The sequence below is a fragment of the Dromaius novaehollandiae genome, chromosome 7, assembly GCF_036370855.1.
Source record: "Dromaius novaehollandiae isolate bDroNov1 chromosome 7, bDroNov1.hap1, whole genome shotgun sequence".
NCBI classification, from domain to species: Eukaryota; Metazoa; Chordata; class Aves; order Casuariiformes; family Dromaiidae; genus Dromaius; species Dromaius novaehollandiae.
Genome location: NC_088104.1, coordinates 41,760,407 through 41,786,724, shown reverse-complemented (window position 1 = coordinate 41,786,724; position 26,318 = coordinate 41,760,407). Strand labels below are relative to the sequence as shown.

The 26,318-nt window shown below is 38.4% G+C and overlaps 1 protein-coding gene across 3 annotated transcripts in view; it reads right to left on the bottom strand.

Moving 5' to 3' along the window:
• Positions 1 to 26,318, bottom strand: part of SPAG16 (sperm associated antigen 16) — a 416,305-nt gene that overhangs the window by 153,770 nt on the left and 236,217 nt on the right. For 2 of the 3 annotated variants that reach the window (XM_064515349.1, XM_064515350.1), the window contains exons 12-13: positions 18,260 to 18,445; positions 14,202 to 14,267 (exon numbers count right to left, since the gene is read on the bottom strand). In XM_064515349.1, the coding sequence (XP_064371419.1) occupies positions 14,202 to 14,267; positions 18,260 to 18,445 (252 nt within the window). The remainder of the gene's footprint in view (positions 1 to 14,201; positions 14,268 to 18,259; positions 18,446 to 26,318) is intronic. The other variant, XM_026120033.2, reaches the window with a different exon arrangement.

The window sequence follows — 26,318 nt, the reverse complement described above, 5'->3', positions numbered from 1 at the left end:
CTGGCAAAGGTCAGCTCGCAGCGCCTAGTCCTGAGTTATTACATCTTAGAAGTGAAATAATTTTACGTTATTATTTTCAGATGCTTTAAATTGTCAAGCGCCCAACGAGTGGGAACGGGGATTAAGCAGGCAAGCCTCCAGCCGTCGCTCCCAGGAGAGCCAGCTCTGAGCTCAGCTCAAGCCTGCTGGCATGGCGTTACAGTCCTGCTGCCACGGCAAGCACCCTGCCACTGGGAGCAGGATTGGATCCAGGTTTATCACCACAGGAGGCTGACAGCTCAGGCTTTTGGCCTAGTGCACAGTAAATTGAGCATGTAAAAGGAAAGCGATCCCTGAAGCAGTATGGACTTCACTGATAAGTTGAAGGGTGAAATTCTTCCCTTTCCTTCCTCTTTCCTTCCCCTTCTACCACTAGTGCAGTATGGGCTTAGCAACGAGAGATAACCAAGAAAGACAGAAGCCCCACATGATATGACTATTTTAGCAATATTTTCTGGGTATATAAACAAACATTACTGTTCTGACTCAGCAAGTTTACAAGGCTGCAATAAAGTACTGTTATACCTTTTGGTCATGAGAAACATGAAAACTGAGGATCCCTGTACTTTAGCTGTTACATGTCTATTAAAACAATGATGCTCTGCAATGGTTCAAATCACTTCTTTTAATTAAAAAGGCATTAGTCATCATTAATTGTTTGATAAGTTTGTCACAAATTTTTGAAAAGCTGCAGCAGCTTATTTCTCAGCTTGCCAATTTCTTCTCTCAAATTTGGCAAAGTCCTTCTCCCCCTTAATTTTAAGGGAGCTGAACCGAATGTGACTTTTCTTTTACACCAACGTACAAAAACTCAACAAAACTATCATAAGCCCTGCTTGAGTTCATGTTGATGTCAACAGGAAAAATCACAGTGATTCTGCAAACACCACCCTGTCGGGACGGGAATTGCCACCCTTGTCTGGCACTGCTTGCACAAGGAACGCTTGCGATACAGGGTGGACTCGTGCGCCCGTGCAGGACGCACCTATGCCTTCCCATGTACTTATTGCAAGGCCTCACTTTTAGCAAAGCTCTAAAAGAAACTGAAAGTCAAAGTCTGAGCTCAGCTGGCCCCTAACTTTGAAAATCATTTTATTAAGTCTGAACACGCTGAGCGCTCCACAGCCCAGTCTACTAGCAGATATTTTGTGGCTGAGTCTTCCCAAGCACCAGGTAACTGTTAAAACCTGCCGACAGCAGGAACAGGAGCCAAAAGCAGGCAGGTCAAGCTCGCCTGCAAACCTCCAACTCAAAATACAAACGTGGCTTCTCTTACTCTGATGCGGTGCCACCTGCATTAGCGGTGCACAGCCCTCCTGCCATTTAAGCATTTGGGCGTTATTAACACGCTGCGCGGGCAACAACAACATCCACCAGAACAGGAAAGCAATTTTGTTGTGTTGTGTTGGCAATTTACTTCATCTCCAGGGATCTTGCCTCCTTACATATTTTGCTGTTCTAAAAATTACTTTGTCCTATTTCTGTAACTTGAAAGAGCCTCTTTGGTAAACACTACCCCGAATGGGAAAATCGCACGTACCTGAGAACACGGAGAATACAAAAAAGCACATGCAAAACAGAAAAGGAGGGCAAAGCATTGCATTAAATGCAGTCTAATAGCTTCAGATTCAGCAAGTTCTAATAGTGAGGGACATTTGGTCAAAACTTCCCTAATAAATTTATAATCAACTCGCAGAAAGCAACTCCAGGCTGAATTCTCTTCTGCAGTAAAGTTGGGTAACTTCCAAATAAACATTGTCCTTGAAATATTGTTCTATAAATGCAGGCGAAAGAGGTTTCAAAACTTCATGCCTTAACTTTGAAGCTAAATTGCTTATTTGTCTCAATTTCCTGTAATTTATGTAACAGAACATATATTACCAGAAGGGAACGTGATTATAACATCGTATTTATTTGTGAAGAGAGAACACTTCTAGAAGAGCTCTACTATATGTATTTTAGTAGAAGCTATGTATTTATTCAGTGCATGGAAGCTTCCACTACCAGTGAGATACTGAAAAAAAAATACTCAGCGAAAAAGCACAAAGGCAAAGTTTTAAGGACACACTGGTTGCTATGGTGTTGAACGTAGACTCGACTGCCTGATGCTATCCTGAGAACAAATGAGGACCTGTATTTTCTACTGTTGATTATTGAGCATGTTTCTGCACAGAGTGCACACAGGTGATGGTTATTTGGCTCCTACAGAACAAGAGACTTTCACAGGTACCTTCTTCTGTTAGAGCTGTTTAGCAAAAGATGACAAAAAAGGAATTTAAACTATCATATTCTTATTTTCTCTGGCTGATTCAAATACTATTCAAAACTCAAACCTATTCTGATAAATACTGAAAATAGTAAATTATGAGTGACAGTTTTATGTGTTTCACACGAGTGAAAAGTGCAAATTATAAAATTATTAGCATCCTACTTAGGCTTTTGCTGAAAGGTGTGAAGAAATAAGTGTATACCAATAATCTCTGTCTCCTCATTTTGGCTTGAAACATGAATAATGAATCTGCTAATTATCATAATGAAGATTTAGTTGCATAATGTCTTACATTTCTCTGAACAAGTGAAGTGCTACGTAAGAAATTAAAAATTAATATTTGTATTATTTTCTGCTTTGGGAAAAGGGTTTTCAGTGTGAAACTGAAATTAAATAAAAGATAAAGGAAAACAATAAGGCATCAGATCTCTAAAGACTTAAGAAAGGTTTACAAAATGTTTTTGTTCTGTTCTTTTCCAGTTAATGGTATGGTTTTATATCAGTATAATTAAACATATATAATCGTAGCATGCACCGAAGATAAGCGTCATTGTACAAGAAGAACAGCATCCACAATTACAAGATCATACTGATTTCTAAAGCAATATAGCAAAGCTGTAGAGTCCTTTAGAGATGAGAGATGGAACTAACCACATCCTTAAATAAAAGTATTTTCTTAAATGTTCAGCTGGACCAGGACCAGCAGATACATCACTTTGCAAAATTTAGCCTAAAAATAGCAACAGAAATTAGTACTTCCACAGCTATCTCAACAGAAAGGCCAACAAGTAAATGATCAGCATGAACTGAAACACCCATTTTTTTGCACGTAGCTGTTCTGGACCAAGTCACACCAGAAGGGAGGCCAGAGGAGCCTGAATGCCATGGCTGCAGCCTAGGTCCACGCTCACAGCAGCAAAAGAGTCACAATTTCCAGGACTGTCTTTAGGTGGAAGAGGAGAACTTCTAGAACATTTCAGTTGGTCCAAAAAGGACAATAGCTGAGATGATAAGTTTTACAATATAGCATTTATATTTTCATATTAGATTATAATATATTTTGCATTATCTTTTACCATGTAGATTCAGTTGAACTCTGTATCCTCTCAAAGTTTCTTACAAATCTCCCTAGACAACACCTGGTTGTGGGTGGCATTAGGCATTCTCAGCTGAAGACAACAGCCATTGTAAAAGCTCACTTTCCATTGAAACTGGCCTCCAAAGCAGCTTTGACAATTTATTGCAGCTACTTTATTTGAAAAAGAAGCATCTCGGTTTTCATCCAATATTTTTTTTTTTTTAAGTCATCTGTCATGTTTTAAATTACTTCAAATTTTGATCATTTTGCATTTTAAAAGGGCCTCATTTTCATTAGTTTGGAATCAGATCAAGAAAAATGACTTTGAAGTTAAGTGTGGGACATGAACAAGATATAGGCATTTACATGCAAAATTTTGATCTTAATAAGCCTTTTAAAGGACCACCGTAGTTCAATAAATAACCCTTGTCTTGCTTGTAAATATCATTAAAAGTCTAATGTCTGGGCATGGTCCAAAGTATTCTTATCCTTACAGTATTTAGCAATTTGTCATTTCTCTCACCCCTGAACTCAGTCAAAACCCAGAAATAAATCTGTTAATGCTCTTCTAAGGAACCCAACTTAGCAGGCCTTCCCAGAGCATCTCTAACACATACCGATAGGGTTTGGGCCCCACAAGCCACAGTGGTACCCACTCCTGTCCTGGGGCACTAGTCTGTACCCTAGATTCCTCACTCAAATTTCAAGATTTAGGTTCAGTTCTTCCTTCTGCCCGAGGAAACTCAACGCACATGTATCAAGCTATTGGATCATGGCTATAACTGCTTGCTAACTTTTTTATTGAGTCCGACTATAGCACAGAAAATGACTCCAGTGAGCTGAAAAATAAGATTTCTGTAGACTGATGGTCAGGGCAATCGGAGTGACAAGACCTGAAGTGGTCTCCACTCCCAGGTCAGCCCGTGTATTTCCTAGTTATTGAATAAAATGCTCCTTCAGTGCTTAGGACAGAGACTGGAACTCAATTTTCCTCTGAGATGCCTTCTGCACAGTACAAGGGAGACCTAGGCATAATCACCTACCTCAGGACTGTTGGCCCTAATCCAGGGACAAGGTGCACTCAGGGGCAGACAGCTACACTATAAGGCTTATATTATTTTTTGACTCTACCTCCAAGTGCTCAGCACTTTTCTGCAAATCAAGCTTCTTGAAGGGATTTTTTTGTTGGACAGCTAAAGATGGGAGCACCAGAAGCCACTAGGCCTTATTGAAAACCACAGCCTTATTTTATTAAACAATTATCTCCTATTCCCTCAAGGCATCTGGGTACTACATAATCAGATAAGCCCAATCTCAGTAATAATAAAATAGATCTAAACCATTTAAGCTGACATTAAGCGCTGCAGAACTAGTATGAGCATGTGTTTTGCTCAGCAGTTCTGCAGCAGAGGCAGCAGTGCCTCACTCCCAGGCCGCAGTGGGTTATCCACGGTCAGCACAGCAGCCGACATCAGCGCTGAACTCATGTTCCCTTTGCAAAGCCAACACGGACACTGGCATTTCCCATTCTTTTTGCTTCCCTTTTACACAAAAGCTTTACACGTGAAACTTCGGCCTTTTCTGGCTAACCTTGACCAACAAAACCCAGATTTCTCTGTTAATTCATTCAAGATATTACTACTGCTGATTCCAAAAGGTAACAGAATACACTTACTTTGCAGGATCGCTGCCACATGATTTTTTTTTTTTTCCTTTGGATATTTAGGCTTATGTTAGATCTGATCTCCTCATAGAGGATATTGTAGCCAAAAGTTTTAGGCTTCTATTATTCATATAAAATAAAGGGTAAAAAGTTAGCCATCTAAACTCAATATTCAGATCTGCTTTAGGTTGTATTTCAAGCACCCTGGAGAATTTCTGTGTCATTTCTCTCATTCTTTGCTTTTCCATTTTTATTTCACTCTTTTACTTGATTATGTTGGCAGATATAGAATATGTCATGATATGCTGCACAACAATTGACTTGCCACGCAAGATAAAGAAAATGAGAAATGTGAAAATGAGAAATAAAAATTGAAAATGTATTATAGACATTCTGAAACAAAGCTGTACCTCCTCAAAAGCTTTCAAGATATTCTCTGGTAAGAATAATCATTTTAAATCCCATTTTAAAATACGTTGACATAGACAAAAGTAGGAGAGAAAATACGTTTTGAAAAATTCTGACTAATTCTATGAAACAGACTGCTCTGGTGCCATTTTTACTCTCCTCTTACAGCTCCTCCATCTGCTGACTAAAGAAGGGGAAAAGGAAGGGGGGCAGCCATATAAAATATTTTCATCCCGTTTTGGATACAAATAAAAAAAAAAAGGTGAGAAAGACAGACAGGATTAGACCATCAAATCATACAGGTTCCTGCTTCCAAGAGAGAACAGAGGACAAAATCAGGTTTATAGGATTCTCTAGTAGCTTGCCATATTTCCTCACATCCTGTGTTTCTAAATTCTTGATATATGTGCTCTGAAGATAAAAGCTGGTTCAGCCCTTTCTATGCAAATTGCAGGAAGAAATCCTGATAATTGCTCCTAGTTCTAACTTGCCAGAAAGGAACTTTTGAGGTATTTCATTCAAATCATTTTTGAAATGGTCCATTTAGGAATATCTTCCCACCAGAAGACCACATAATCTTGCTATGCTATACTGGAAAGAACATTATCTGTAGAATCATTGTATCTTATTTTGAGGCTGATGTGATCTATTTCTTGCGAAAAGACACTGACAAATGGAATAATAAATAGCTTTTTATAGGATTTTAAGTCTATAACTGCATATAAAAGCACATTTAATAAGATGCAACTCCTATAACAAAAAAGTCTAAAATAACTTGTCAAAGCTAACTCTGAGTTGATCTTGTAGAAATCTATATAAATTTAGGATGAGATTTTCAAAATTCCCTGATTAAGCTGAGTCTCAGATTCTTTAAGTGTTTGGATGCCTAAATAATCAGGTAGATACTTGAATGGGTTTTCAAAAGTGACAATGTGCCCACTCCCACAGTTTTCCAAACAACTCTCAGGCTTTTTTAAAGATACAACTCTGGGGGCATCTTTAAAGATGGGAGCCCGCACTGCTAACATCTACGTAAGTGAGAACTTTGGGATGTGACTTTGCCAGCATCAGGCAGAAGCTGGCAAGGAGAAAGCTTGGGGCTTCTGACTGGTATTTGATAGCTGATATTAAAGTGCATGAAGGACGACCTGGGTTTTTCACTATTATGTTACTAAAACACAATGTTTCGGAAAGGAAAAGCTAAAAAGTTACAAAGCTACTGACAAAAGGGAACAACTGGAACAGGAGTTATATAGAAGGAGACATGCAGAAGTCTAGGGAAATACTTGCATCTGAAAAGCATTTATAAAAGTAACTTAGTCTAATTTCGGTATCAGCCCTCAAATAAATAAATAAATAAAAACAACCCATTAGTTTACCTCCATTTGCTGGTTCTGCTGTATAGCAATGAAATCACATATAAGACAAAAAAAGCAGTAACATTTCCTAATTTAATACCACCAGGTTCTTAAATTCTTTATCCAAGATTAGACTGACATCTTTATATCACACCCCCAACCTGCATTTAGGAAGAATCATGTAAGAAACACAGTAACTTACAGTTTTCAACACACATGTAACAAGACTTCAGCAATGTTGTGCTTGCTGAGCATACACAGACACACACACTATGCACCAAAACTAGATGCACACCATGAACTATTCTACCAGAAGCTGTCTTATTACTCTTTCTGCTATTAGAAAGAAAACACCTTAACCAAAATATCAGGTAAGGAAACACCTACAGTCTCAAACTCAAAAATGCAATGACAGGTGAATGTTAAAGCTGCCCCCCCCCTTCCTTTTTATTCATTACTACATTGTAAACCAAGAACCTTAACCTTTCTCATTTTTCAAATAACCAGTTAAAATACACAGCCCCAGCCTGTTGCAGTAGTGTAGAGGACTAAGGGAGCCTGGGCCAGTACTGTGTTGTTATAAATTAGTATGCAGTTACACAGAATATTAATGGATGGGTTTAATCTACTGTGTACAGATTCACTGCATAAAAAGCAGCGTTACTCCTGTCCTATGCTAGTTTTTCTTCCTTATTTTAAATTTGACTGAAATTCCTTTATACCTATTAAATGAGCAAATCCTTTCTGAAAGCGGTACAACATGGCTGCAATGCAATAAATATAAGCACTTTAATATTTAAGTGAAGAAAATGAATTTCAGTGTGTTTTCAAATTGGTTTTCTTCAATGCCGAGTTTCTTTATTTGTCCAAATAAAATGGATTTTGAGTGGGTGGCAGTCTTAAGAAGCTCTGCAGCACTGTTTCAATGGCTTTGTGAACTTGGGAAGATATGATGAATAATGGATTTGCTGTGCTCTTAGACACAGAGCCACAACAAAAACAGTATTATTCCAGGTTCTCCAATACGCAGCTGCTGGAGTGCCGAATAAAAAGCCTGGCCTACCGGTCTAAGCTACAGGTGCTCGCATTTTTGTTCAGTTCATTTGCCGTAATCATTGTAGCAAACTATGGGACTGGCTCGGTGTTTTAGGCCAGGAAACTACTCAAACACAGAGTGCGAAGACCTAAATTAGCGTCCTCCTTTTAGAGACGTGAACGTATATTCCCCCATCGCACGGGGAGAGAGTCCTGACCGCCAGGTGCCAGGTACAATACCTCTGCTGTTGAATCCGTTTTATACGTAATAATTAAATCTTTATAGAGCTAATGAATGAAACCATAGCCTCCTGTTTAGAGTGTGCACCCAAGTGAAAAAAGATCTGCTTTCCAGGTCCTGCTTTAATTAATAGTTAATTTAAAATACTTAAATTATCAGCAAATTACTCACTCTTGAGCACCAACAGAAACAACATCCAACAGCTTTCAACGTAGGCAGATCTGACCAAACCAAACTTGAAAATAGTACCTCTGAGTCCCTTCAAAAAGCACCTGACTTCAATTTGATAGAAAATCAGAATGGTTTGGGACATCTAATCCATTGCTAATGGCATGCATGTTTTCAGTGTTTGACACCACAGAGGTGGAAAACGTAGCAAGTTCTCTACAAACTTGGTACTTTACAGTTGGAGGAGGTAGGACATCTACCTACTGAGGTGGGATATCATCATCCTCATTTTGATCCCAAAGTTGCAAATGCAAAAGCTGTTGGCTTTACATGCATGGGCATGCCCCGCCAACTCCTCACATTAATATATTTAAAAGCACATTCTTGAGAAGGTCAGTGAGCAGCACCTCAAGTTCTGGTTCCAAAAGCCAGCCCAGGATATTTAACATCTAAGACTAGAGGAAGGCTGAGAGATCAGTAGCTGTTGGGACTTAAATCCTGGCCTCGTACTTCCAGAAGCTGTGACATGATCTTCTGCTTGTGGTAAATACACCTCCAGCAGTAGACCATGAAAAAAATCTATTGTTGCAGAGCTCAATTCTTAGCTTACACTATTGTTGTAGGTGCCAAATATGCAGAGTATTGGCAAGCCATGACTGTTAAGATGATGACAATCACGTAAGAGAGACACACTCAGAATTAGATTTTTGTCAATCTACGGCGCTGTTAACTTTACCCCTAATACTACATGCCACATGCTCAAGCCATTATTTTCATCTAAACCTTCCTAACACAGTTAGTGCAGACCTGTATTACTATAAAATACTCTGATATAAAAATCACCTTTTTAAACAAAAGAACATAACTGCAGACGATCAAGTACAGTACTTTTTTATGTAGATGAGAGGTATAAGTTCAGAGGAGAGATTCTGGTATAACTTCAACTATTTTCACACTCTGCAGCTAACTGGCATGCCCTCTATGCAACTGAAAATGATCCATGACTATCTATTCTGTATTAAATAATTCAATAATTTCTTTGACATTTTACTGTAGTTTCAGTAGTAAGAATCCGTCTCTAATCTAGACTTTTTTTTTTATGAGAGAAATATGATTGAAAGAGATAGTAAAGTATAAAGGAATTGTTTTAGCATCATCTGGATAATTCTAATATATATTTAATAGATTTCCAAAAGTTCCACTCCTTTGCAGCCTCTGAGATCAGCAGTTAGATGTATAAAAATTGTCCTTCAGATGGGTAAGTGCTTCCTAGCTGGGAAAGACATTGGCCACTCTAGAACCAGATTTTTCCATGATATTGTGTCTAAATTCACATTAGAAAACTTGCTCTAAAACACAGAAAGGAGGTTGCCAACATTTCAGCTCTCTTGATCCTCACCTCCACTGACACAAGAAAAAACCCCCGGTATTTTCATGAGAAGTTTCAGAGCTGGCTTTGTAAATAGTTCATAGTCTTAAAGGCGTATACCCTGTGGATAAAAGCTTTATAGCTTTTATAGCTACCACTCTATATTCTGAGATTTGGCTCAAAAAAAAAAAAAAAAAAAAAAAAAAAAAAAAAAAAAAAAAACAGCAAATGGTACCAAAGAAATTGTATTACATCTACATGGTCCTGCAATTTGGGGAAATTTAAGATTTAGGACAGAAATGAGCCCTGAGGTTTTTGAAAATTGTGTCTGAGAAGAGAAACTACTGTTGGGCTGTATTATATTCACTCACATTTGAAGAGGTACGAAGACAATTCAGTGCCTTCCAATTTCAGTAAAAGACCCAGGAGATTTTTTCTGTATGTAAGAAGTCATTGGTTAAAGGCTGATATGTGACTTGTGTTCATATTGCAGCTGAAGCTAATCAAAGATGAAAGTAGTTTGCTTTAACAGGACACACATGGTAGCCGGCAGGACTTCCAGCATTTGGGAGAAAGATAATCTGACAACACAAGATTTTATGCAAAGCCTGAACTCTTAAAGAACAAAGCAAAACAAAACCCCCAAAACTTCTCTCACGCAGACCCAAATACCCCTGAAGACTGCCTGGAGCCAGAGGAACCTGAATCCAAAGGAGAGGAATTTATATATATGGAGACATCCATTACAACAGACTTTCTTTTTGATATCAAATGAGCAACTCATCTCGTTTCAAGCTAGAAGACATTGACAGCTAAAAACAGTTTAACATTCAGGTGGATATGCTTATCAAAGTACTACTGCTTATGACTAGTAGGATGTATTCCTGTTCTTGTTAATTCACTGGAGATATAAGCAGGGAAACAATTCACAATTACTTGCATTGCAGCACACTTGGTGATTTGGGGAACATCATGCCATTTTAAGAGGTCCCACAGACTGAACATGGAACGTCTGCACTAACTGGTGCTGACAGGGTATGGCTGTGATGATTGAAATACTTCATTTTAGTGAACCGTTGTCTTCACTGAATTCTGTAATAATATCTGACAGCCTCCACTGCTGTATGAATTGCTCTCCATTGGTAGAATTAATTTTTTGTTTTGGATGACATAGCGTAAGCCAGTATTTCTAGGAAAATGGGTGGAGTAAAGCAAAGATTGCCAGTTCGGAGTGAATGTGACATCGATGAGAGAGAAAACAACTCGATAATGAGCCTGGTATGTGGTGAAAAACTCTACTATCACTTAAAAGGTGCTGGAGTGCTGTTTATTTGCATATGAATACTTGATGGAGGACAGCGGAAACGTATCTGAGCAATATTTTGCAGAAGCCATAGCTATAATACCGGCTCACTTACGAGCAAGACAAGAAATTCAACTTGCACATTGTCAGTGACAGGAAAAAACAGAACCTTCTACACTTTTTATGATCAAAGTGGATGAAGTTTGCTGGACCTGCCAGCTGGTCTGGGTAGGATTTGATAGAAGGAAGCCTGAGCATTGCCTTCATAATACATACAGCTCAGGAACTAGCTGGCAGTGAACCTAGGAGGCATTTGGACAAGCGAGGTAAAGCAGGTAGAAAGGCATCCCACTTACAGTAGATCACGTTACTTTAGGAATTCAAGCACAAATAAAGCTTTCTGCTGGCCAGCAGGAATCCAGCAGCCAACTATACGTCATTTAAGAAACGCATGCAGCCCTGGGCTGGCTGAAAGCAACCGGAACAAAAAAATAATTGACTCTCTAATGAGTTTTTCCAAGCCCTATTGCGTGCTGAAATAATGGAAGCAAGGAAACTGCTAGGATACAAAGAAAGTATACATACTTTTATGTATATCAAATGCAACTTTCTCTGGCATCTTTTCTTAAAAAAGATGGAAATATAGACATCTGAGTACAGATATCAGATAAGCCTTCTAGAAAATTTTACGGAGAAGAGAACTCAGACATGTTAGAAACCTGCTCTAATTACCATGCCCTCATTTAATAGTAATGTACTACCTTGTTTTGTTCCCCTCCCCGAATCAGAAACAGTGCTGTGTGTTTCAGGACCAGAAGCACACAACCAGAGAGCAAAGTTCTTACTTTTCCTTTTTTTCAGAATTGCGTGGGGGGGGGGGGGGCACAAAATATTTCTGATACTGAAAAGAACTTGTCATAATTGGTAAGAAAAGTAAGTACGCTTCTCATGTACAAGTTAAATTGCTGTGGACAGTCCCAGTAAAAAACACAAGGAACATGAATTTATCTAGACCTGTAGCCAGCAATGACCCATACAGACATTTCAGGGGAAGCTCCAAAATTCCTGTAATGTTTAATCCTATAATTCCATGGAGGAACGTTTCTACTTTATCCCAAATGGTGATTAGTTTCTGTCATGAAGCACGCTGGCTGGCAGTCTTTGTAATATTGCTAACTGCAGAAGCTTTTAATTCCTTATATGTATGTATTCTTTGAACATTGCTATGCAACTGCAAAGAAATTTGGCATAAAAACATTGCTTTACCACTGCACTGTTTAAATGATAGGGAAATAACGTTTCTCATGACCTATTACTAATAAAAACACAGTTCTGACTTTGTTTCTTCCCACCCCGCAGGAAAGTTGGAAGGCAATTCATTCTGACATTTTTTTAATGGTACCAAGGAATGAAAAGTTGTATTTCTAATGACAGCTTCAACAGCAGCTCACTCTATGGCCTTGAGTAAAGCACTTCACCTCTTTGCTTAGTTTCACCAAACATAAATAATTATCTCACTTGCCCAGTTCAGGCATTCCATGAGAATTAAGTAAGACTTATCTGATTTTTTGATTTGCTTTTACTGGAAGCAATTAAACAGGGACCTGGTGGAGCACCTGGCGGCTCACACCCCCCGAGAACCGAGACAGAGAGCAGCCCCTGGCACGGGCTACTTCGACAAGGGCTGGGTTCAGGACATGAAAATGTGGCTCCATTTTGAAAGCAGACAATCTTCATGAATTTCTTCAAAGGAGATATTGATAGAGCCCCAACAGGGATACATTTGGTATGGTGAAAAACAACTATCAATCTGATTTTAAATATTTCATTTCAAAGCTGTCCATTGTAGAAGGAAAACGGAAGAAACAGAAACCAAAAATGAATGCAAAGGATGCCAGGAGCAGTTAGGCTACCCTCCGTGTCTGTTCATGTTGCTCTGACTGCACAACGCAATTATAACTCAATTCAATTTTTCAAACCACCTTACATAACTTCTTTTCCAAGACTAAAGCAAAGAAGTATACAAGTATAATAGCAGTTTAAAATCAGTTTACTCTTATCTTGCACTGTACACTCTGTAAAGATGGCATAGTAGGAAAAGTGTGCAGGCAGCATCATTACATGGTATCACTCCATGGAAAGCTATAGTTGATGAAGAACTCCTAATGAAACCAAATCCATCTCTGCTTAACTTCTTTTAAATGTACACAAACCTCTAAATTTCCCAAATTCAAAATGCTGCTTATGAAATGCTGACAAGTGATAACAGAAACTAAGAATCTTAATGTAGGATTAAGAACAAAAGTAAGATTTAAATATACTAGAAATTCATTTCTACACGTGATATAGATCTGACACTACATAAAGAAGGGAAAATTGCCAATTATGACGTAGAAAAGGAGAAGTAGCCAACAATTATTTTTTGCATATTTGGAAATAAGTAAAAGAATATATTAATACCTTCGTAATAAGACACTAGATTAGTGGTTGTACAGGAAAATTAAGTGATCACGATAGATTAGATTTTTAATTAGCACCTGAAAAAATGCACCGAAGGATATTAGCACTGACGATCCATGTAAACAATTACGATGTTTTTATTTTACGATAAAGCTTCCAGTATGGGAGAAATTTCAGGGAGTTAGACAAATGTTACTGTGTTAAAGGAAAAGGAATAGAATTAACTACAAGTCAGGTTAAAACCCACAGAACAGAAAGGAGCCATGGCGCCAGTTCCCAGACAGGTATTCACCCCGAGGTTTGCTGCAGGAAGGGACAGACGGATGTTTCTCTGTGGCCTGCTTCTGCCGCTTTTTCACTACTGAAAGGAGTCACAGAAAAACAGAGAACTCGTCCAATGACTATATAATGGATAAACTGGAGAAGAAAACTTGCACATTAATTCTGAATCTTCTGACTTTGGTGCAAATAATTTCTCAAGTTTAAAGCATAAATAACAATGTCTGCATTTAACATACAGTCCACAGCATATCTATGCAAAACTAAATAGCGGCCTGTGTTTACATGAGATATATGAAGTTCAGTTTGATTTGCATATCAGAGATCAGGCTGTGAATCTCTGACGATATTTATAGTTGGATAATTGAAATTAATCTTGCCAAAATGACTTTGACAGCTCTGGATTTATGGTCAGAGAAAACAATCCCGGAACTGTTTGCTCAGCTATTAATGTGGCTGGCTATATATTTTCAATCTGAGTTATGCTTGTGAATAAAAAGAGGTTTACAAATTATAAATCTCATTTCCTACCTCGTCCTTCCGTCCGCCACTTCCTGTCCAAGTTGCTTCCTATAATCAGCACCAAGATGGGATAACCTTGAAGAGAGGAGATATACCGCGACCTTTCTTTTCTTTCTTTCTTTTTTCTTTTTTTTAACATGGCACGTAAATCAGGAAATCTTATTTTTTCCTCCCTCCATAGATGTTACGACACCGTTTTCATTTTTTCCATTTCTTTTAGAAGCAGCCAATTCCCCCAGCAGAAGGTATCAAGAAGTTCCAAAACTAGAAATCAGACTCCCTCAAATCCTTCAGTAACACAGGCAGCAGTTCCTTCGCAGCATTTGTCTGTCTCTTACAGGGAGAAGAAAGCTTCTGGGTTTTTTGTTTGTTCATTCGTGGGGTTTTTGTCTTTTTTTGTTTTTTTTTTTTTTTAACTCAGAATGGACCTTTAAATAAAGGGCATGTAAGGTGTCCCAGAGAAGAACATTGTTAACTACAAAGCTGCCTCACACTATCCTTACAGTAGAAATGTCATCTGTGACTAGATGGGTGACAGACACTTCCAACCTACACAAAAGAGAAATGCTGGAAATTCTCTCCATCGCAGAGGGGGGAAGTCAGCAACAGCTTCACCGCCTCATAAAGTAAAACTGAAGCAATAAGCAATCTGAGGTTTCTTATCATTGACAAACAACTACATAATTTACTAAAACTGTTCACATCCATTTTTATTCAACTTAGCCAACATTTAGTGTTGTGCTACACCTTGTATTCTTTGGAGTCCAATAATGGATTTGATGCTTGTGAAAGTTACATCTTGGGGTTTTTGCGGGGGTAAAAAGAAAATAGTAAAAAAACCCAAAACCCTCCGCATTTTCCTGATACCAAGTTTTCAACTACACAGAGATCTGCTGTAGGCATTTCAAAAGTTATGCTTACCAATTAAAAAAAATTTTTTTTTCTAATATAAAAAAATAAGAGCAATTTTATGAAAGCTGAACTTCTGGAAATTAAAGATGACTACCACCCATTACAGAAATGTGCGTATTTGTAGCATTTTTTCCACAGTGTCTCTTTTAGAAAGGTGACAGTTAATAGCTTTGATATTTATTTTGCATTTTTTATACTTTCAATATGATGCTTTCCAGGAGCGCTCAATTTGAAAGCAGGCATCCATCCAAACATATTATATCAAAGGAGCAGAAAGCTCTCATTTATAAAATATTAGTTTGTTATTAGTGGAAAGAACTTATCATTCGATTAAGCAGAATAACTGTGATCACTGATTATTATCCTAGCACAAGCATGTTATCTTGCGCTCTGTCCCCCAGTCAGAGACAGCTTGCAGCAACCAGCAGCCCCTTGGAGAATTCAAAGGCAGCAGCTAGATAAGCACATATTCTGCGAGGGTAAGACGGAAAAAGTTTATCTAAGCATCAAAAACCCCTGCAGGAAGTGTGCTCCGCCTTCCCGTTTTTGTTGTATACACCCAGATACACCCACTCTGTAAAAAGAGTCTGAAGGAGGCCACATATTTTTATGATAGCCATATCACAGCTGGCTTCATTTGTATCAGGGGACTCTAGGCACTTTACTCGTTTATCAGTGACTCTCCTGGGAACACCTAGGATTAGCGTTGCCAACTCACCTAACTGGCTTGGCAATGAATATTGTCAAACCCAACCACGTTGTGGGCGTGGGCTCTTTTGTGTGGCATTTTTGTGTATATAAGCACCAGCAAATTAACAGTTCAACAGGAGAACTACCAGCTTGCTTAACCTGTCAATAGCTTCCCCTTACTTCTCCATCTTGTCATATATACTCGATGGGTCTTTCACCCAAATTCCATCAACATGCGCACAAGGATCTGACCATGCTGTGGAATTAGTCTTTAGGCTGTATGTGTGCCTTGTTGTCACCAAATCCCTTTTTATAGAAGGTCCTCCAGAGTGCCTGATTTTCCCACTGTACTCTTTTTGCACAAACTGCACACGCAATCTTTTCTGCAGCACGTCTTATGAATCCATCAAAACAGACTAGCTGAACAGACTCAATTGTCTTTTGGACTTTGCTAATGTAATGTAAATGAACAGGCCAGCGAGGCCTTTCTACTTCCCACTCCGTGACTATTCCCGTTCTGAGCATATTGTGCCACTTTCTTGTACCACCTCCTACTCCCTCTAGCCACTGAGATTTTTGCATGACTTAAGGTTTCGATAATTACATGCTGATAGCCAGCCTTTCACATGATGGCTGTGCTCCTTACTCTTTCATTTTCAAATGCAAAGTGCACATCAGATACACTGAAGGTAGTTGCAAATGCGTGCGAGTGGGAGGCATGGGTTGGCAATGAAGATTTGCTTTGATCCCTCTGACTACAAAAGCTTCCTCGGCAGAGAAGATATTTTAAAATGTCTAAACAAAACCTCCCCTATGCAAATTCAAAATCCTTCTGACAAAAAATTAAAGCTATTCTTAGTAATATTTGTTAAAGGTCATGAATATGTCATAAAGGATGATGAAAGTATTACAAAAACCTACAAGAGGTTAAAAAAAGAGGCAACGGTACAATAGATTTCCAGTGTTTTCATTTTAAACAACACACTGACCATTAATTCTTATTACTGATTGCGAGGGTGGTAGCATCATCTGTTATCAGAACTGGCTGACAATTTCTGTTATAAAACCCATTTCTCAATTGCTTTTAACTTTGCCAAACTTTAACCGCTTTGTCTAAGATCTTATAAAACTTGAATATTTCTCTCAAGCTTTTGTTATAGTAGCTGTTCTCAGTTTAGCCAAAATAATTCATCCACTTTTAAGAATGAAGCAAATAAAAGGATACACTGTTCAGCCTATAGAGAAAACAGCTTTTTTAATTATTTAATTCTTTCTCAATTCACAATTTGAAGCAGAGCCTGAAAATCTGTTACCAAAGTAGCCTTGACTAGCTTTCAAAAAAATCTGTCCCTATTTGGCTGAATTATAAATTTTAGAAAGCTCTCGGCTTAGACGTGCCCATCGGAGCAGCGCGAGACTCCTGCTGCTGAACCCCTGAGCACCCCAGCTGCACCCAGCCTGCTCCCAAGCGGGGCTCCGGAGACCAGCACAGGATTTTTGCTGCACTTGCAGCAGACTGGCAGTGAGCTAGGCAAAACAAAAGAAAGAAAGGAGAAAGCCTCCTTTGCTTTTTCAGAAAGGCTTCTTTCCCTGCTGTGGCCAGCAATCTTGAAGGAGAAATCCACCTCATTCGAATGCAAGGAAGGAAGGACAAGACTCAGAGGAAATGGCAAATCCATTATGACTGGATCATAAAGAACCAGGGAAAACACAAAAGAGACTGGAGATTTTTTTTGTAGGCTGATGACACTCAGTTGTTAAAAATCAGACCTAAATACAGTGGTGTCAGTAATACTATTCTTAAGTCATTCAGAAGTCTAGAATGGACAACTTGAACAAAAAGCCATCCCATCCACTTCAGTGGTCCAATAATCAACATATGTCACCTCAAATATAAGTGAAGAAAGGTGAGAAACTAATAATTAATTGGTAAGCAGAAATATACTAATATTTCTAGAAGCACCTGCATGAAGAATGCTTTTGCCTGAGTAATAAATAAAGGGGTATATGTTGATTTATTAATAGTCATCTTGCCAAAACATATAAAATGACTGAAATAAATTTCCACTTGTCCAACCTTAAATTGTGTTGTATACTAATGAGCTAGAAACACAATATAGTAAACCAACTTAAATTTTTGTTCAGTTAAAGTAGCTATTGAAGTTCCACAAAGTTCTGACTTCAAAAAAACCCCCACAATAATATTAGATACCAAGTAAAAGCAAATACTTTTCTTGGCACTATTCTAAATTCAGTCCTTCCAGCTCTCTATTTAGTAAAGTCTTTGTCTGCTAAATCACATCAAGGCCTGCTTTGCATCTGCTTCTACAAATCCACTTATGTACTTTAAGCAAAGCCCACAATTTGGTGCTAGCCCTCTCTCTCTCACTGGGCAAAACCACAGAACGCTGGTTATTAAGTAAAGCTATCAATCAGCTAATAAAACATCTTTAATAACCCCATACCTGTTAACATCCCATATTTTACTTGTGCTGTCCATGGAAGCAGAAGCCACAAAATCACCACACGAGTGCCATGAGCAGTCCCATATGGCATGGGCATGTCCTCCTAAAGTCAGGATGCATTTGCCTTTCGAAAGATCCCATATCCGAACTGTTGTGTCCCCACTCGAGGTGGCCAACTGGGTACCACTGTGAAAATAAATATCAAGAGTAGCTGTCAGCAAGGATATAGGTGAAGAGTCTTCAAAGCACACAGCAAAATCATTCAACTATATTTAGAAGGCCAGGTTAGGCAGCAATAGTTATTTTTACATTAAAAATATATATAAATAAAAATATACATTTGAAAAAATTCCTACTTTTATTTTTACACAGTCTTCTGATACATCATAGATGAAGCTGTCACATATGAAATACACTATAGAAAGAGAAGAAAAAAGGATATGAAAGAAACTGTCTTCCATGGGAAAGTAAATATGAGCTCTAAAAATAACATTCTTACTTTTTGTAACCTAGTTAGGAGTTTATCAATAAAACAACTTAAACCCAGAGAATTACTTTCAAAATAGAATAAAATAGCTTAGGGGATGAATATTATTTCTCAAGTTCAAACCTATTTCTAGATATAAATTATTAATTTAAGCATCACAATTCTGTCTCTTCTCACTCAGTATAGCTACTTTATCACATTCACTATCTAATGGCTTCATTGACATGTTATATAAATGAAAAGCAGAGTTCCACTCACATTCCTTAAATCTTCAGATATAAACTAGTATAGCTCTACTTCATATAAGCATGGACATGCCATCCAGCTCAGGAACCCGTATTTTACAGCTAGCAGTGAATTCTTAATAAAGATGAGTAAGAGAAAATACATAGAGTGATTCTTCTACTACATTCGCCCGCACCTAGTCCCTAGCTCAAGACTTATTGAGACAGAAGTTGTCTCACAACCATCCACAGATGTCTTTTTCCCTCCATGGTTCTCTCTAATTGCTTTTTGAACACACACAAACGCTTGGCATCCACAACCTCTTGTGCCAGTGAGTTCCAAAATTTAATTCTGCATCATGCAGAAAATTATTTTTTGGTCTTAAATATCTTATCTGATTTCATTTGATGCCTCTGATTCCACTACCATGATGACCCATTTACCTTCTCCACACCACCTGTGATTTTATAGGTTCCTCTCATAACATAGTCTACCAACAAAGCCAGACTCCTAATCTTTCAAATCATTCCTCACGTGGAAGTCATTATGTATCTTTGATCATACTTGTCATCTGTCTTGACATCTAGAAAGGGGTCCCCAATGGAGGTACAAAATGCCACAGTGTGGTTTTCTGTTTTATTCTGTATTCTTTTCCTAAGGACATTTGATTAGCACTTTTTTTACAGCTACTGAGCAGACATTTCCAGCAAACTGCCCACAGTAGCTCCAAGATTTCTTTCCTGAGTAGTAATAACTAGTTTAGAGCCCATTATTATCTATGTATAATTAGGACCATTATTCCTCATATGCATTATTTTGCATTCATCTGCACTGAATTTCATCTGCTACTGCATAGGCAAGTCACTGGGTATTGCCACTGCAACTTTTCTCTTGTGCTTGTTTATGTGCAACCTTCCCTTTACTGCCTCAGCTAATTACAGTGGTCAAACTCTTCCACCTGATCCTTCTCCCCAATTTTCAACATCACCTTAGTTCACTTGGATACTACAGGTCCCAGCACAGGTCCCTACGGGACTCGGACAGTAAGTTCTCCATTGCAAACGTGACAATTCATCCCTATCCTTTCAACCAGTTTTTAAACTTGCAAGAGAAATTTCCTTCTAATTCAGAACACTTTTGCTTTGGGAGTTTTGGTTAAATGACCTTAAGAAGAATTTACTGAAAATCCAAGTATACCATATTTACGAGATCTCCCTTGATCAAATGCTCAGTGACTCCTTCAGGAAATTCTAACACTTTTCTGAGACATAATATCCAAAGTCATGTTGATACTTTCCAATGCTTCATTATATCAAATCTATCCATGCATCCTGTAGTTTTGTTTCTTAATATCCAGTTTTCCTAGTACGAAAGTTAGAGTGGCTGATCTACAGCTTGCTTGTTGTCCCAAACCCTTTTAAAATTTGAAAAAAGTTAATGAGGCCTTTCCAAATTATGCCAAGAATGACAAGGTTTTCTGTTCTATTTACAAAAGATTAGAAGAAAAATGTTTGGCAATTATACCAAAAATATAGCCCAAAATATGTTAACCTCAGGTATTCAGAATAATTTCTCCCCTGCTATCTTACCAACATGAGTAAAAAGATCTTGTCTTTAGGTTACAGTAAACTCTGCTTTTATTTAAATAATGGAAAACATGTTATTACAAGTGCTAGATATCCTTCTTCCAAATCTCTGGATATAAAAATGTGGGAACTGATAGCAGCTAAGGGTTGATTCCAAACTCCACTGTAGAACTTCATCCTTGGAATATACTCAGAGGTATTCGGGGCTTTTTGCAGTGTAAAAAATGTGGGAGAGGAATTTTTTTTTTTTTTTTTAACAACTGTTTTATTCCTCCCTTCTTCCTTTCCCAATAGCTGTCCACCAGCTTGCTCTGTAAAGGTACCTATTAAGACACCTTGAAATATGTGCATCATTTACCCACCAGATCTTAAGGGGGAACTTGCCATTACGAAATACCACCTAACTAAACTTTCAATAATTTATCACTCTTGTTTTGGGTTGTTTTGTTTTTTCACGCTTGCCATCTCTTGTCAAAATATCATAATCCTCATTAAGGCAGTTACACCCCCATGCCTAAGACAAAGTTTTGTGATCTCTTAAAAATTTTAACACTTGACAGTAATAATTCTCAATCTTTTTTCAAATATATGAAAGCATAAGGACTTGAAGCTCGAGCAAGAATTGCCGGAAGAGACTGTCAAACTGCTAGGAATAAGTGTGTTTTTATTAATGAAACACTTGTACTTTTAATAATTCAAGACAGATCTCACTTCTGGAGACAGACGAAATTAGCAAAATGACAAATTACCATACCCTTTATACATTTATGAAAAAAAGAGATTTTTAAAACAAATTCAGAAGCAGGTATAAAATGGGACCGATGAAATCTATAATTGATTCAGACAGTAGTGTGCACTGCCGCTGCTGTGAATCACAAAAAAGATCTATTGCTGCTTATGCATTTTTTAATATATAATCCCCCAAATGCTACAGGAAAACCAAGTTCCTTGGGCTGAATTTCAAGGATACACCATCCAAGCCATGACGACAATCTTTCAGAAAACACATTTGAGCAGGAAGGCAGCTCAAATGGATTTGACTTGGCATGGGGTGGCAGGGGACCGAGTTACAAATGCAGTTGAGGGCTCCTTCCAGAGCAAAGGAGAAAAAAAGTGGAGAGTGGGAAAGCAAAAACAGAGCTTGTAAAGGAAGAGTACTGAGATAGGCTGAGAGCGGAAGCAAAAATACGCTGAAGTTGAGGAAGCCAATGCTCGCCTCACACCAGTACCAGCGAAGGAAGTGCTATGTCCAGCAGCTCATCAGCAGGCACCTACATCAAAATGCCCATCTTGCAACAAACCTGCTACGCTTAAAAACTTACCAGTAATGGCACATATTTTCTTATTTTGCAGCGTTTTTGGTCCTAAGAGATAAAGCAATAGAACATCCCAAATTCTGAAGTATTGTTTAGTTATCCACAGCTACACCATTTTTTCAAAGCACGATCACTCTATATGCATCTGATATAAGATTATTCTGGGAAAAAAAAATCAGGAAATGCAGAAGATGTTTTTACTGATTTAGCCTGTCAGTTTAAGAGTCTACAATATCTACACGATCCTCTAATGTATGACTGATTTTCAAACAAAGTACATACTGATTTTTAATATAAAAACATACGCAAATACAACATTACATGTGCAACCTTAATTGTCAGTGGCTATGTACATTATCTCCATTTGAATTTAAGACTCATCACCAACAAAGAAACCTCCAGTTAATTATATGGAGGGTGTATATCTTTAATTCAGAGGATCATAAACATTTTTCTTTTTTTACCAGCACAAATCAAAAAAAGACAACATACTGGGTGAGAAAAACAACATAAAATCCTATCTTCTTTCAATTCAAATACATACAAAAGTACGCAAATAACTTTGCTTGCCAACTTTTAGAAGCCTGGTGCTGCTCATCTTTTAAAGCAAACAGCAGTACACTCATGTGATATGGTACAATGATAAACAGGACAGATTATTTGGTTTTCCATGGTCTGACTTGCTTTGTTTTGAGAGTGTTTTGTTTAGAATTTCTAGAAGACTGAAGCTCTATAAGGGATATATATATCCCTTATGCTTCAAGGGATATATCTTTTTCCTTAATACTAAATATAGGTACAGTTCTACACTTCAACTGATACCAGGTATTCCTAACTAATACTATAAATCTGTCTTTCTATAAACCTTTAGGCTGGAAAGAACTTTGGAAACGTTAATTCCACGCTCCTCAAAAGCAGATGGAGCATTAACTTCTCAAGCCTTCATGAATGCAATAAAAACACAAATTTCCTTTCATTATATATTCCTTCTTCTTCCAGCTGTATCATTCTCACTAAAAATGGCTCCACAATAATACTTACTCAGTTGTAGACACACCAATAATTAGGGTCATATTCAGCGAGAAAACCACCCTTTAGCACAGGGTTATTCTACAATTCAACTGATTACTCTAATGAAATGTCAGTAAAACAAAGGCAATAGCTACACTGATGGTGTTACCCTGCAAATATATCAAACATAATATCAACAGTCAAAGCACCTTCAAATATCCCACCTCTTTCAGACATTTCTGGATGATGGACTTCCCAGTTAGATCCAAACCTGGAGATGCTCCAGAGGGCATTACTCAGGTTACCGCTGAAGACGATGCGGAAAGTACAGCTAGTAACGTATTCTGCTTCATAACATCAGTTGTCAGGCAGGAGCACAGACCCCATCCTTCAAAATCCACCATGGCTGTCATTTTCTACCAGCCAAAACAACTGACAAAGTCCTTTACATCATTTAGGATCTAGCTGTGTGGGACATCCCTCTTTCCAGGTCTCATCTCCACTGATATCTCTTCATAACCAGTGAACATCATTCTTGTTCAGTTTTATCCTGAATACTGCTGGAGTGACTGAATATTTTCTTTTTCTCCCATTTACTTGGTAAATAATAGTCAGGTAGACTTCCCTGCCCTGCATGTCTCATCATAAGAGTTAAGCACAGGAATAACAGTGTAGTTTCAGCAGTTGCCAGGGACAGCACTGGGAACGAGACAACACTTTTGTTAGTGTATCCTACGTGGCATTAAGTGAATGTAGCAACAACACCTGTGCTACTAGCATTTCTATGTATTATTTATAGAGAGTTGTGCACATGCTTGGTGTTCTGCAAACATATACTAAGATATGGTTCCTTTCCCGAGACGAGTACAGTCTAAATCAAAAGAAGGTGAGCACAGCTTTATACCTGGTGCTGACAAATATTGGCTCTCCAAACAAGAACACACTAAACCAAACAAAACTTGTGTTAAAGCATTTTCTCCTGTAAGATCTGCAGCAGTGGGTAACACTTGACTGGAGCTTAACAGCGCAACATCAGCATCATCAACTCAACAACATGTTTTGAACTTACAGTCTAAAATGTGCTGTCTAAAACATTTCAGGATTAACAGTTTTTAACCATGGCAATTGAAAAGTGTTTTAAAATCAATGCTAAACAAGTGAAAAAAGTCTCTTTCATTGACTTCCTTTTGTGCAATTATTCTAAATTGAAGTTCTTCAAGCTGCTACATCATTTGCTGCATCAAAGCAAGTAGACCCTAACAGCAGCAAAACCCAGTGGGAGAACTACAAATACTGTTAAAGCTGGTTTTAATTTTGCTGACATTAGATGCTAAGCCAAAGAGGAAAGATAGAGAAGGTAATCAAATGTCCAGTGCACAGCTGGTTCCTTCACAAAGAAAAATGAGTTGCTGCATGATAGATGGACCTCAGGAAGCCTGAATATCTATGGACGTCTCTTTTGCCTCTTAGCCCAGTCACCTGTAATAGCCACACAAACGTCACTCCTTCGCCTCCTCTCCACCTTCTTCTATCACACTGCAGTCACAGGAGGGACAGGGCTGGGGCTAGTCACAGCTACATGGATGCACTTGGCTGTCCAGGGGACACTTGCTAGCTGCTAGATGGTGGCTACCAGGCAAAACATACCACAGTGGCATTTTGTCTACCTTTCCAAAAGATGGACTCACTCTCTGCTGTTCAGCTGCCAATTAAAAAAATACATATTAGGAATTCATAGATCTTGCAGATTTCTGCCTTTCAAAACTTTGCTAGAATTAGCCTTCAGGTTAAAAGTTACTAGAGAGCACAGGAGAGGGTGTAGGGAACACGTGCAAAAGAAGCACGGGGAGGAAAGAGAAGGCACTCAAACAGGTAAGCTTCATTTTTCCTGGAAACAAGGCTAAAAAGAGTGACCCAGATAATCACACTTACAAAAGTATATATTTACCATTAGGGCCCACACCTTAAGCCATGAGAGATCACTATATAGAAACACCATTTTCTCATTTGATGCTAAAAACATAACGCAAAGGATGAAAATGCCGAACATTGGTTCAGCTGTATAGTCATCCTAATTCTTTTTTTTATTGTCCTACTTTCCTGTGGTGTGTTTTTGCCACGGACTCTCGTTTGCTTCTCAGCAAAGACGGAAAGTGAGAATCCATCTGAATTTAGAAAAGGCTAGGTCAATGGATTATAAAACAGGCTCTCACAGGATGGGGTGGGGGGGAATACCCAATAAGCAACGGATGACTTTCCCACCCCAGGCAGGCAACTTCACAGCATCCTTTAGCAAGGAGCTGTGCAATACAATTCTGTATGGGCCTAAAGGAAGACTGAACAAATTCCTGGAAGAAGAACGCATTGAGGGTTTACATGGAAACCGCATCTGCCTCAAGAAGTTTTTGAGATAAAAAGTAGAGTCTAGGAGGGTACTAGGACAAAAATGCTACAAATGCCTTTCCTAGACTCATCTTTCCTCGGCAGCCACTGATGCTTGCTATTGGAGACAGGATAATGGTCTAGAAGAACTTGGTGTGTGCAACCATGCTTCTGTTCTTAGTCTGTATTAGACCACAACGCTCAGCAGATAGCAGCAAAGATTTTGTTCCTAACAGATTTTGTACCCTTCAGAGAGACTTGGAATATAGTTCACTTTTGTTTGTTACAGGAACTCTGAGTCACGTTAATTATTTACAGAGACATTTCTTACTAAAACCCCTAGGTTTTTTTGATGTGTATGGTTTATTTTGGGTGTTGCCTTCATTATCCTTATGGACCGCATGTGTCTTGCACATCTTATGCTATAACTGAAATATGTTACATCCTTCAATATAATCTTAAGCCTAATCTTATACCATTTTATTAATAGTCGTAAAGTCATTTATACAGAAGGTGAATGCCAGAATACTGAGAAAGTAGAAATCTGAAACTATCTTTTCTTGTCTCATTTATCATCAAGACCGAGGGGAAAAAAAGTTAAATTTCAAAGATGCAAAATCGATCATGAACTGACATTCTATAAACCAAGTAAGAGGTTTCCAGGCCAGGAAGCATGGCAGTAACCAGCAGCTGGTGGATGGTATGTAGGCGCATGGCTTTTTGTCTGAGAAGAAAAATGCAACCATCCTGCGAAGCCCGGGAGTCTGTGACACAAAAACTACTTGCTGGAAATCTTTAGGAAACTATCAACGCATAGGATGCCAAGTGCAAATTCAGGGTAATTTTTCATCCTACATTACCCAATTGCTAGATCTTTTCATAATGTGGTTATGTCTATATATTGACCCAAGACAGGATAATTGTCTTCCCCTGCCAGCCCACCTGGCTGCCAGGTGGGTGTGATATTAAGGGAGAAAAAGAAAGCATCCTTTTGGCACAGCACAACTTGTCACCACTTCTGGATGAGGCAGGCACTAAGACTAAGCATCATA